This window comes from Crassostrea angulata, chromosome 4 (assembly GCF_025612915.1).
Source record: "Crassostrea angulata isolate pt1a10 chromosome 4, ASM2561291v2, whole genome shotgun sequence".
NCBI classification, from domain to species: domain Eukaryota; kingdom Metazoa; phylum Mollusca; class Bivalvia; order Ostreida; family Ostreidae; genus Magallana; species Magallana angulata.
Window position 1 is genome coordinate 40,078,814 of NC_069114.1, and position 14,654 is coordinate 40,093,467.

Below are 14,654 nucleotides of genomic sequence, written 5' to 3' on the forward strand. Positions count from 1 at the left end.
AGTGTTCTAGGGTTATTAAAAAGAATATTCATATAAAAATACATGTAAAAGCATCTTTTATTGAAAAAAAAATTCCCAGTGGTTATGTGAGCAAGTGTTTCTTAGAAAACTTAATCTTGTATTGTTAAATGTACCATGGGACACTTTACATCAAGTTTTCAAATAAGACCATGGAGACCTGGAAATTTCTGACTGAGTATACGATTGTTTCAAGATCCTGAAGCCAGTGGTGCATGTTTAGGGTAACACTTATTGTGTTAAAGTGTCCCAATGATTACTATTGAAAAGGCTCCAACAATATACTCCAAGCAAAATTTAATGTTTCAATTAGCAACTTGGTAAAGAGTTTTCACGAGAAGGTATTTCGGGTAACACTTTAAGAAGGCGCAATGGTCATGGCCATTTATTAATCTCCTTGAAAAGAAGAACTCTATGTAAAGATAAAGGAAAACATTCAAATCATAAAGCTGAAATATTTTTATTCTTTCTATACTGAATGACAGTTTCTGGCAGAATTTACCATTTCTAAAATTTCAGGGAGGATCTGATGGATGATTTGATGACCATCAAGCCTCCTTAGTATTATAAGCTATTATAACGCAGCGATTACGTGGGAAAACTCATCTAGAAGGAACTTTACTTCAAATGCTTCATTGATAACTTTAACAGGCTAAATTAATTTCATTTAATGGGAATTTGGAAATTATACATGCGCGTGTCTTACCTTTAGGATTCGCGTATCTTTTAGATATAGTTTAAGGAAGTATGGACACTTCATGGTGTGACGTAATATCTTTCGAAATAAACAATAAAACTAACTGTATTTTGATACACCTTTTCTTTCACTATCGTGATGCCCAACAGCCTAGCCCAGTATACACGGTTGATTTAAAGCGTCCGCTACTGATCTGCAAGTCACGAGTTCGAAACCTGTAGGGGGTTTCACATATTTTACCTTTACAAGAATTCTTAAAATGCATTTATAAATAAGAATTGTACAATTTTTAGTTTTTAAAACCACATATTATATTTTTGAAATGATATACCGGTACACTGTATACGTTTTAACTTTTATTATCTTATTATAAATGCAATGTTTACATTAACCGTTTATTGCACAAGTTTTCGATGAAAGTTAGTTGCTTTGAAGAATTTCAACTGAAATTGATAAATGCAGATGCCTTACGCCCGTATCTTGTTTTGCTACAAACTTGCTCCTCGATAATATTTGAAACACCATATTTTGTTAAGTTATAGGTAAACAAAAATGTGAAAAATAATTTTTTACCTTTTTTGTAGAATATTTGTCATTTACTGAGTGGATTACTTATCGACAGAAATGTGTCCACATAGCCCACTTCCTGCACTGTATCTAAGCTACCAATCAACAGCCGGTAGTTGTGAATCCTGTGTCATAAGCATAAACATTGGCAGATTTTAACAAATAGTTTGATATTGCCATTAGTAAAAGTATCGGTGTATCAGTAGCAGTAAATCTGCTGCATTATGAACTTCTTATGACGTTATAATTATATGCTTTGAACTAACAACATTCTATCTAAGATGAAGCTATGCAAGACTTTTAATCTTGGCCTCGCATTTTGAAAGGGAAAAATGGGGTTAGAACCGATACATTTTTAGCAATTGGAAGAAAGGGAGTTGTATACGCTTTATTTATATCAAAGATAAATTGTTGAAAGTTGACCTTTGATGTACAAAATACAATTTGGGAAGTGACCGAGAAACTCATATGGGCCTCTACAAAATGAAATTTTGTTTGGACATTTAATTCAGACGTTGACGCTGTACAGTTATAACAAAAAACAACCGGGGAGATAATTGTGTTTTATTCACAACTTAAAAAAAACACATACTTTTGATCGATCACATATTGATCTTGAATATGAAGATTTGTTTAATATACCAATTATCTAAATTAAATCTAAATAATAAAGATTCAACATTTGCAATTATGTAAATCGTGTTTCGTGACGTAATTTAATGAATTTGAAATTCTTATGTGGGTGACTACACGTAAAGAAAGAAATAAATGGAGAGAAATGCGAACTTCATGAAGATGTAAATGCGAGACAAGTGAAATTAAAGAAATCTACAACGAGCAATAATAAATCCTGGGTACATAGAACTTTTATTCTTGAAAATAACATCATCTAAGAGTTAAGATGGTGAAAGGTATGGATCAAATCAACATTTCCTTTGACATCTTTGATTCAATGATTGCTAGGCTACCATGCAGTGATATATGAAATAGGTAATGACGTTTTTCTGTGTTTAGAAAAGGCTATTTTCCAACGACAATCCGGTAATGTAATGCACTTGTGTATCAAATCAACTAATATCGAAGTAACGAAATCCTCCATTGTCAGGAACTGTATACTTCAGCTCCAACAACTTTTTGGGAATTTTTTCGTATCCAAACAGAGAAGAGTCAATCAGGAGGGCGTCTCTCAATCTCTCCATCAGTATTGGGCTAACTGTGCTGTAGGCTTCTAACATGGCTTCTTCACGGTTTTTCTTTCGGGATTCCTTATCACCCGACTGCGCATGCGCGGCAAATAAAGCATCCTTAAACTGACCAGGCGTCACATCCACATCCCTGTCCGTGGGATATGGAAATTTGACATGTTTACTTAAAATTCCACGTATTTGAAGTTTTCGCCAGGCTCTATATAAACCTTTGGTGAAAGGCATACAGTTGACAATAGCACGCTTCATTGAAAAGACGTAGTCAACCGTATCAACAAGGGCATCGGTTTCGGTTTCATTTTGAAAATCGCTGAACTTTATCATGTCCTCCAAGTCCAGTTTTTTCAAGATGTGGAAAGTGTCCTCTTGAAATGTTTCTAATTTTCCTATGTAATCATAGTCTATTTCACACGGTCTGCAGTGTTCAAAACTGGGTACAAAGTGAGCATCGCGACGTTCATTAGAATTCTGAGAATATACAAAGTACTCAACAAATTCGGGAAATGTCACATCGTGTCCACATTCGAGACTTACATTGGTGGGGTTTTCCCTAAAGCTCTTCACAATGTATTTCCCAATGAAGTTCCAGTACGCTGTGTTGGGTGAGTAGATTTTATCCACATACCCTGACAGCAATCGTTCGAATGGTTCTCGTACAAACATGAACTTGGTGGACATGCGCAGTAACTGATAGATTTTGTCAAACGGAAGTCGTTTTGCTGTCGAGAATCCTTCATAAGCCTGAATTCCTCGAATGCTAAACGGATTCGTAACATTCCGCCACCCGCTCAAAATTTGAAAAATTCGTTTCCAGAAAGTACATCCGATCTTTTCGATCGCACAGTAAACAATTTTATTTTTTCTGTTGAGGACCAAGTGTTCCTTTACTGCTGCCTCTGAATTTTGAGCGACGTAGTAGTTTTTCAGTCGTGAGCATTCATATTTCAAGTGTTTGTTTCGTTCATCGAATCTTTTTTGAACCGGGTCATTCAGCATCTGAAAAAAATAAAAGAAAAAGATGTCTTAATGAGATTAAAGAACGTTGTGTTTCATACAGTTTTAACACAAGCGATACCAGTTTTAAGCTAGTTTCAAGATGATTGCTTTGTTTTGAGAACAATTTAAGGAAGATTAATTATTGATGTAAATGAATGATATCATAATGTATACACTAGCTGAATGTTGAACCATCTGTAACATTGTGTGAATGACTAACCTTTATACACCACTTCAAAATACCATTATTAAAAATCATCAGTTAAATTATCTTGGTTTATAGACCATATAGTGTTGTTTAGAGAATGGACAATATGAACGTGAAGGGTCCTCTCCTATCTAGCAGAGAGCGATGTGGTCTCCGGACCGTGGTTTATGACGATGATCTTTGATGTAGATATATACTTACAAAGATGTGTCTACTCAGAACACTCTTCTCTCTGCCTTGCTCCTTCCCGGAGTCGACCGTCAATTGTCCTAGAACAAAAGAAGACAAACATTGTAGTACTGTACAAAAAATGTCTTTTTCCATTAAAAAGTACTTTCAGTACTTTGATTTGTTTTAAACTTTTTGTTGTTTTTTAGGGAGCGGATAGTGATGATTGGGTTGCTATTGTAGATACTTTTACTATGATGATTTACTTCTACCCTAATACTGTGTTTAGAAAAATTGCTGTAGTTTTGTACATTTTTTTCTTGCGTGTAGGGAATATTGGCTTATTAAACACAATGATCAAATGTATTAATAAAAAGTTTGTTCTTGGTTTCAAAAGTAGGACATAAAACAGACGTTGCCGCCAATATGTACTTATGACATGCATGTGACACAGCCCCGCCCCTTCCGCCAAGCGCCGATTTTTGTTAAGTAAGTGTCTACATTAAGTCGTTCATTCGACGTCAACTTAGAGGACCTGTTTTATATATCACTAAAAGGTGAAAAGAACCACAATTATCCCAGGGCATTTATTGAGGCCACTGAAGTCCAAAATAACGACTAGTGGTTAAAAACGACCAGTTTCTGGGCCAGCTGGCTGATTTCAATGACCAACAGCTGATTGTTAAGGAGTATAGACAGACACGAATGTGATTGATATAAAAATGGATTCATACATGTACGTGTATTTATCGATTCATTACTGTATTGGATAGAAGCTCTTGTTGTTACCATCTAATTAACATTTACTCTGTGCACGTAAGGAAATCTCGGTCCGGAAAAACAATATATATATATATATATATATATATATATATATATATATATATATATATATATATATATATATATATATATATATATATATATATATATATATATATATTGCTTTCTGATAAAAATAAATACTAGTATTCCGCTTTAAAGAACTGAAAATAGGTGTCCTTAATTTGGACTTCCACAGAAGCAAGTTCTACTACAATGTACATCAAATTAAACATGTAATAGTAGTATTATAGGTAAACCATTTCTTTAAAACAGTAGATTTTCTAAAACTTTCATTGTTGAAAAAAACAAACAAATAGTATTCTTCATTATGTAGTTACATGTATAATTTTACTCTCCAACTGCATTTATTTACTTAATACGAATACACACCGAGCTGGGACTATATACAGTACGTACATGTATATAAAGTATACTAGACGAAGTACTATTTTATGAATATTATACGATATAAGATTCTCCTTATATTCATTAAAACCCACTCCAAGATCATTTCTTTTGTTGATATTGACCATGTACATTTGTTTATTGTTGCCCGATTGACAATTGGAGCGTAACTTATTACATTCTCCCACGTCAACATGATTTCTCGCCCATTAACGGACGAAGCGTGAATCAATATTAGGTTTAAAGAGCGCGGACCCAGATGGTGTCTTCAAGATATAAAACATATTTACAGATCCTTTCTTGTTTTGTAGGCGAATAAACGATGATATTCCCATGTTAGATAAAATTGTGTGTAAATAAAGAATTCCTGTGAACGACATTGGATTTATGACCCTTTGTACCTTATGCACCTTATTACTACAGGCACTTTACGTACAAACGGTATTTTTCTTCTCGTAAATAGGTAATTCTCAGTATTATTTTATAGTAGTGCTGGTTTTAAGACCTATACGAAATGAAATACAGGCTTAGATTTCTTTTCTACAAGCACACTGGCCTATTCGGAACACATGACTTCATTTGAATATGCAGAAGCGCCAAAGATTTTTTAACAGTGTTTTACTGTAATGTAAAAGAAAACAACGCTGTCTGTTTTAATCCTAAAACAGGATTAGTAGAAAGTCACTATCTTTTGAAAGTTTGTATAGGAGAGGATTTATATATTTGTCCGTCTTTTTTAAAGAGCTTGGGGGGGGGGGGGGGGTATCCAGTTTAATTACTTTAGCGCTATTCTGCCAATTACCACTGTACTTGGATTTTTAAAAAAAATTGTGACACGCGAAAAACCTGGGATATACGGTATACTGTAAACGTATTATATTTGGGGTGTACGATATTTGGCGGAAATTAGTTTTTGAACAAGTTGGCGAGGATTTGAATTAGCATTTTCCTGAATGTGACTATTCTTATACATTTATGCATGGCATTTAGCGATGTACTTGCTTTAGCGGAAGTATCGTTCCGCCAAAAGCGCTAAAATACACAGCCAAATGTAGTACGTTTACAGTATAATGTGTTTTTTGTTAACTGCCAATTTTGTGCTAAACATGACAATTTGAATGGAAAACTTTATTTGAATTATGTGATCATATTTAGTTAGAAATCAAAATTTATAATGCACTTTTTAACTGTACTAAAGACAGTAAACTGTAATGTCTGGAATACACGATATTCAATAGAATTATAGGAACAAATAAATATTTATTTAATTTACAAATGATGAACAACAACAAATCCAATCTGTAACAGAAAAGCTGAGTTAATTGAACATTGTTTTTCCATTATCATAAGAGTGTAATAAGAGCATCTGTTGGACATCACATCATATTATTGTCAATTTTATACTTCGTTTTGTCAAATCATGTTTTGGCTATACTTTGTACAACGGAAAATTTGGTACTGTTTATAAAAGGGGATAATGATATCAAAGGGACAGGGGCACGAATTTCAATATTGTTTGTTTATCAAACTCACGTACTTCTAATTAGTTTGCCCGCTTGAGAGCCATTGGTAAAAGGAGAGACTGGACATCTTGTCTTTACATCAGCACTCCTATCATGTGATCATAATTTTCATAATTTTTTATAGGCCAGCTTTATTCAAAATGCATGAATTTCACTATTTATGATATCCCCTGGTTCAAATGTTAACACAAGGTGTACAGCACATACTGCACCACGGCGGACACCCCCCCCCCCCCCCAAAAAAAAAAAATAGCATCCTGAAAAACACCCCAACCCCAAATAGCAATTGGTCGTAGGGGTACATTGGATATTATTTATTGTGCGATCAGTTTGTCGAGGTCTCTTTAATTTCAATTCAATTTATTCTCTCAAACCATTATCATACAATGGTACATGAGGTACAATAACATATTTGCATTAAATTGTGATGTCAAAGGTCTAATAGATGATATATAAATTATAATACAACATAGTATTACATGTGTTAGTAAGCATAAGTAAGTAAGAGAAAAAAATAGTAATAATACAAAAAGTGGAAGAAAAAATAGATCATCATAAATAAATTGAATACAATGTTTCATTGGTGTTCAGTACGCAGAGAGTAATAATAATAATAAATGCTAATATAGTTTAGGCTGGACAGCAGACTTGGTCCTGGATATTCAATATAAAAGAGCTTAATTTTTTCAATGTTTTGATGTTCGTTGTCATCAGCAATTCACTAAATTTTAATGTACTTGGTTTTTGAAAATACCTAGTACGTAGAAATTGCTTACGTAAAGGTAAGAAAACTTTGCACTCAAGATTAAAATGATATTCGTCCGCTAATTTACCACTATTACAGAGTGTGTAGCTTCTGTCATTTACAGGAATTCCATACCATCTACCGGTTTCAATCGGTAAACGATGATTTGCTGTTCTGAATTTAATAAGTGGTTTCCATTTTTTTTTTAGTCATTCTGGTGTTAGAATGCTTAAGTATTTTTCAAAACCAAACTTTTGTTTATAAATTTTATATATTTGACCTTTTAGATGAATTATCTATATCTTTTGCCCATTTCTGAATAAATTGGTCCTGTAATCTTTGTTTGATGGCGGCAGAAATCCACTTATCACTAAATATTGCAGTACATTGTTCTGTCCAGATATTAGAGAAACCACATGAGTCTAAAATATGTCGTATAAAATCAGTCCATGGATTTACACAGGCATTATAGTAAATATATTGGTTTGCTAAATATTTGTAAACAGTAAACACAATCTTATTGTCTTGACCTTGGATCATTTTTGTCCAATTTGAAATCATTCGAGAATATACAGTGACGTATAAAGGATAACGACCTGATTCACCATAGACCATATACGATGGCGTACTACTTTTTAAACATCATATTTTAAAAAATTCAAATGGATTTTTTCAATAATATCTATATTCTCGTAACCCCAAATTTCACAAGCATAGAGCAAAACCGGTGTAACGAAGAATTTTGACCCGGGTTGAAAATTGACCCGGGGGTCATTTTTTCACGTTGAATATTGAGACCAAAGGTGTTGAATAAAGACCCTACTCCGTTGAAAATTGACCCACATCGTGGAATTTTGATCATGAATCCGGTTCAAAATTCAACAGCAAAGAAGCACAAATTAGCGAATCAATATTATAACTTGAGTTTATTTCATTAAAAATTATCAGTTTTTATATATTTATTCTTTAGATTTACATGTTCACATGTTTCAACAGGGGGGGGGGGATTAAAATGAGACTTAAATAATTTTTTTTGAATTTACATAGTATCCCTTTAAATATGTACATGTTATAACTATTTTATTCATAATAAACTTTTCGTGTATAATTGCTGTGTGATATCTATATATTTTTAAAGAAATGTATGTTTTTAATAATATTAGTATACATGGTTACAAGTTAAAATATTCAATTCAGTAAAACTCTTTTTTAATTTGCTGGAGAAGTGTACAATACGTCATATTATTTAAAGCTGCTTGGTCCGATTTTTTTGTAATTACAGTATCAAAATTTTTTCCATACAAATCATTTATCTTAGAAAGTTATGGACTTTCTCCTATTTACACCAGCAGAATCAGTCTCCTTTCAAAGTTAGAAATATTCAAAGTAAATAAAAATAATTCCTCTTTGGGCAAACGAAAAAACAAACCAAAATGCATCACGGGAATGTTTAGAAAAGGAAACCGCTTGGTTTCGTCCCCCGAATGATTGGGGTTATTCAACCCGCATGCTATGCATCGATTGTAAAGAAAGCAGACTTTGGAAATATTAGCGAACAAAACGTACACATGTTTATTTGTAATCTGTCTGATCATTTCGACCTTTATTTAAAGCGATGTCAATGTCGTAATACAACATTAACCGTCTCGTCGTCAGGGGTGAAATTCAACATAAGGCGAAATAACGCGGTACCTTTTAATGTCGTTTGTTTTGTTAGCAAATTTTGTACGTATTTCTCTTCATTGAAATTTGGCATAATTGATGGGTAAAACTACTGCAATGTCTATGATTATACATTTACTAAGCATAGCCATCGTTTAAAAGCGTGCATAAAATTTGATATAAAATCGGACCAAGCAGCTTTAATTTTGGTTTTACGTTCACCCAGTAAATTGAAACTTTGATATTGTTCATTGTAAATTTTCTGAGTGGGTGTAAATAAATAAAATTACAGTATGTCATATTGAGATTTTTCTGTTTGCACACACTCAGTTTGTTAAAACTGTGACTATCTGAATTTTGTATTCACACCCATCCAGCCAATAACAGTTTACAAAATGATGATATGCTAACATGATTGTACTCTTTCATGAACAATGCTGTAGTAACTATATCTTGAAAGCCGGCTTTTGGTGTTTTGTTTGTTCCGTTAGAATAACTTTTGATGTAACTAAATATCACCAAATCGCTCATTTTTCTAGGCATTAACAATTCTGCTTCATGGAATCTGTAGCAAGTTAGCAACCTAATTTTTGTACAGGATGACAATAGAATTTTGCTTTAAAGTTTCTAAATTGCTTTGATCACAAAAATTTACAGTAATTGTTTTCGTCAATAAATTGGTAAATTGCATTTTTTGAATAGAAATACATTGTAAGTAGTAGAAGATCATACAGCAGCGTTGGAGTAGATGATTGACCTTCCTATCACAGCCACCTACATTATTAATTTAATTTAAACGTGTTAAATGTGTATATTATGTGTATATAAGACATGAGGTACTTGAATATTAAATAATTATCTGAATATCCATGGTAAAAATCACATTTCCTTCAGATTCAGACCCACAGTATAAACATTGACTCACATCAGAAAAAAAATCCTTAAATAAGTAAGTTTTACTAGCTTCATTCCGTAATTGACGTAAAATAATATTTCATATTGTCTTAACTGAAAGGTTTGTAAGCTCTAAGTATATTTTGTTTTTTAAGTTTTGACTTAAAAGAAAGATAAAGTTGATGAAATTTTCTTTTCTGCATGAAGATTATTCCATAATTTACATGTAGACGGAGCAAAGCTATTGTAATAAGTATATAGTGGTAAATAGTAAAAAAGCTAATTCGATCTATGATTATATGCATGTTCAGTAAGAAAATATGATTGAATTCAATCTTACATATCTTGTGGTGCTAAACCATTTATATTCTTGTAGAATACAATTAGTTTATGGTTATCCCTTCGAGATTGCAAGGTTTCCAAATTAAGCTCACTATATAAAATTATTTTAGAAGAATTAACTCTGATCCCCGTCACTGTCCTGGTTGCTTCAATTTGTAGCATCATAGAGGGTTTAGACCCCCCCCCCCCACACACTTTTTATCGCCGCAAATATAGTTGTTCCTAAATTAACCTTGAAAAATTGATGAGGCCTACTCCCTACTACCCCCCCCCCCCCCCCCCCACGGATTAGGAATTTCATGATTTCAGTGGGGGAAATAAAATATTGGTAGGTAAAAAAAATTTGGATAGGTATACTCCCCCCCCCCCCCCCCCCGGATTAGGATTTCCCTGATTTTGGGAAATAGTTTTTTTTCGCAATATTTCTGAGGATTAGTCTAGCCCCCCAACATATCTATCAGTTGTATACTTTTCGCATACATTTTCATGTATATACCATTAATATAATTAGATCAACAATCCTCCGACTGTATATTTAGATGCAAACCTACTTTTTTTCAAATTGATAACATTTTTGCTGTAGAGGGTATATGTTTTTAATTTTGAGAAAATATATTACGTCAGTTGCCTGTGTTTCTAATTTACAGGTAAATAATAGAATTGAAAACTCAAAATAATAGAAATAAATTGCATTTTTAAGAAGAACCATGACTGTATATGCAGAAAATTGGATGGTGCTTCAATAAAGTTAATCAGTCAAGTTTATGAAAAATTATTTTTAAGTCGTAAAAAATTGAAAACATGTGTAAAAATGTATATGCTGTATATATACGTATAAAAAAAACCCAGTATATATGAAAAAGGATAAAAATATGACAACCAATCATTTATTATTTTGTCAGTGAAATATTCTGACTTCTTCAAATTAAGCATAGGTATCTGACATTACATCCTTTTGTCTTGATAAAAATATATATACCCTTTACCCAATAAAGCAGTATAGAGGTTATATATTTTCATTATTAGAAAAATATACAACGTCAGGTGCCTGTCGAATAGAGCTCTGTTGAATTGCCTTAAAAGTGACGATTACGGGCAATATGTTTGTTAGATATATTTATCAGAGATCGTGACAAGTTTAAACTTTAAATTCTGTCACGTGAGGGAATAAAACCATGTCATCTATGTCAAAAAGTATTCTAGCCCTACTCGCCTGCTCCATTCCGAAGCAAACGGTCATCTTCTTAGCTTTTATACATAGTATTGTAATAATAAATGGATATCATATTTTCAATCTAAAAACTAAATGATTAATTGGACATAACAGCATAAAGAAATTAGCCACGTCCGCATATGTATCGGACAGTATGTACATTTTAAAACTGAAACTTTCAAATATGTGTATGATTGTACGTTTAAACCGTGTAGAGTAAGTTCCAGTTCAGATCAAAACTCTGAGGTTTGGGTCAATTCTCAACAGGATCAATTTTCAACGGGTCGAGGTCATCAGAATTTAGAAAAATCTTTCTCATACCGTTGAAAAATGACCCCGGGTATAAATTTCACGAATTTGGTCTCAGTTTTCAACGTTGAAAAATGACCCCCCGGGTCAATATTCAACGTTGAAAAATGACCCCCGGGTCAATTTTCAACCCGGGTCAATATTCTTCGTTACACCGGCACTACTGCTTTATCAAACAAATCAAACTGTTGTTCCATGGGTAGATTAAAAAGTCTTCTTTTTCTTATAATACATATACATAGATAGATTGCTCAACTAAGTGGGTTTTTTTTTGCTTTACAAAAAGATCCACTTCTGGAAAATACAGTAGCCAAATATTTGAATTCACTCACAATTTCAACAACGTTATTATTATAATAAAAAATGTTTTTTGGCTTAATGCAAAAACTGTTAAATCATTTCCAGTGCATTTTCTAGTGATTTTTATCCATCGAAACAAAAAATGCCTCGTATCACTATTCGCATGTCCAGTCTTTTTATTCCTTGATCTAGAGACAAGGGGCATTGCGGAGATATACGGAATGGACGGTAACGTTCCCTAAATATTTAATACAGTTAGAAAAAAGTCTATGATATTATTATTCTGTTTCAAAATATTGCGTTGTTTGGTGCTTTTTCAAATTTTAAAGCATGTAATTTATTCATAAATGCAAACTTTAAAAATGACGTGAATTCATGTCACGTATACATATTTCATTACATGTATTTAATTAAACATCAATATCTTGTTAGGCCTTCAACGGAATTTTATCAAAATTTTATTTCAAGTTAGAATCTTGATAAGAAAGCTTTTGATATGTCATTTTATACAATACAGCGTCAGTGTGCATTATAGTGTGACACTCCTTTTGGATGAACCCCTGTACATGCATTGGTAGCGGAAGGCTTGATTAACAATGATGACTTAAAAGGTTTTTAAGAGCTGCACATTTTACCTGTTTGAACATGACAGGTGTTTATTGTTTTATGTACAATGCAACGGGGGTCTGAGATATGGATGACATTTCTGTCAAAACTGAAAAATTGTCTTTACATCTGAACAGGGTTTTAATAAGATTGTGTAATTAATGGCCATACTTTCAAAGAAAAGAGCAGAAAAACCAGATTCTAGCATGTTATATAATGCTTTACCGCAAAAATGCGCCTTCCTTAATGCTTTCATATTCACTTCTAGTATCAATCGGTTGTTAAAAATTTTTGTAAGAGAAAAAATAGAACGTGTAATCTTGTTCCGATGATATAATTATATTTTTCGTTAATAAAGTAATTGTTTTTTATTATATTATTAACGAAAAATATGTTTGTAATTTTTTTTTAATAATATTTATAAACATGATTATACGTAATATTTCCTCTCACCAAAAATAACAAAAAAACCCTATAGATTTGAACATATACCGGAAATGTTCAAAACGGAGAAACAAGCATAAATTTCATTTGTGTTCCTTTCTTAAGTCCAAATAAACAACGTCTAATTAAGTGATGGACATGTTCAGTCAACAATGAAGCTTCACAACAAAAAACAATAAAATTAATAACGGATCAAAACCTTTGTCTTCCGGGCTACAAGTTATTAAACATATTACTAGATTTACACATCCCCCCGAGACCTTGCAACACACAAGACGTCATTAATTCATTAAACAAAGTTTTACCGATCCCATTTTTTTTTTTCGACAATTCTTTATCAACTGTCACATCAAATGAAAATGAAGCTGTTTAATGTTTAATTCCGATCTCTTATACATGTTGTAGGCCACTTGAAGTCTTCGTCCTTGGTTGGTCACTTAAATAGGAACTACTATGATATGGTCATAAATCATTTGGCTCTTACATGTAAATACCGTTTACCTGACCAGTGAGACAATAACAAGAGTGAAAAGAAGGGCAAAACGTGGACTGAGAGGGTTTTTTACTGAGAGAAAATTTCCATTTTCATCTTCACATGTCAAATAATCACCATCTAATTTTTTTGTCTTAGACTTAACACCAATTTTGCTTCAAATTCGAAAGACAGAAACCGGTTATGCTATAATGTTTTGTTTTTTTTAAAGACAATTTTATATTTAAAACAAGTTTTACATGTAAAATATAATGCCTAAATTAAAAAGAAGTATTTTAAAAGACTCACCCATATAGGTAACAAGAAAAGGTACCAAGGCCAATATGATTATCCCGTACAATAACTGCCGCCGAGAAAGACGTCTTTTAAGGTAAATTATCTTCATTGTTATTATCCTTAATCCAGTCACCAGATTAATATATCTTCTCATTCCTTTCTCGAGTACTCGCGCATAGATTTCCTCTCATTCTTCACAAAAAAATCGAACAATCTTCTATCCAATTGCAAACACATTTTTGGGTTGTTTTCTCTTCTTTTTTTTCTCTCTCGCAAAATATCCTTAATCGTTTATATGAAAAAGATTACCAGTTAAACAATCAAACAAGGAAATAAGGCGATGGCGATCATCTATTCCAAGTGAACGCTGAAATATTTTCTAACGAAAATAAAAATAAAACAACAACACAGTAGAGCCCACAGGAATATCTGTCCGTCTCTCCCTGGCTGTGTGACATTTACATTGACGACTGACCAGTGTTGATGGCCCCCTCTTGACAGTAGCCCATTAGTCACCGTGACTTGTTGAGCTAGAGAAGAAAGGTGTGCACTTTCCAATTTGCTCTTAATTGTCCTCTAGGCGATCATTTGAAACATGTAACTCTTATAACGTAAGACGCTGTGAATAGATCATATTTCATCTTCGATTGATGTTACCTAATCATGCATTAAGCACGCGTCTTGTAATGGCACCATTACGGTCGGTTGAAATACTTGGTGGTAGGAGAGTGGTGTATTAATAGTTTGCGACCATTTGA

At 32.8% G+C, this 14,654-nt stretch overlaps 1 protein-coding gene across 1 annotated transcript; it reads right to left on the reverse strand.

The window, feature by feature from the left end:
- Window positions 1-2,132: 2,132 nt before the first annotated feature.
- On the reverse strand, window positions 2,133-14,373 carry LOC128182571 (carbohydrate sulfotransferase 13-like). The gene is made up of 3 exons (XM_052851287.1): window positions 13,909-14,373; window positions 3,893-3,960; window positions 2,133-3,483 (listed from the first exon to the last, which is right to left on the reverse strand). Exons 1-3 carry the CDS (start codon window positions 14,048-14,050, stop codon window positions 2,350-2,352), a joined length of 1,344 nt encoding a protein of 447 aa, XP_052707247.1. The 5' UTR covers window positions 14,051-14,373; the 3' UTR covers window positions 2,133-2,349.
- Window positions 14,374-14,654: the final 281 nt, after the last annotated feature.

What these genes read in the sequence shown, in the direction of transcription:
- LOC128182571 (XM_052851287.1), bottom strand. Translation starts at nt 14,050, where the DNA reads ATGAGAAGATATATTAATCTGGTGACTGGATTAAGGATAATAACAATG. An exon ending in TTTTCTTGTTACCTATATGG is followed by an intron (nt 3,961 to 13,908) that starts GTGAGTCTTTTA and finishes CTTTTGTTCTAG; the next exon opens with GACAATTGACGGTCGACTCC. An exon ending in TTCTGAGTAGACACATCTTT is followed by an intron (nt 3,484 to 3,892) that starts GTAAGTATATAT and finishes TATTTTTTTCAG; the next exon opens with ATGCTGAATGACCCGGTTCA.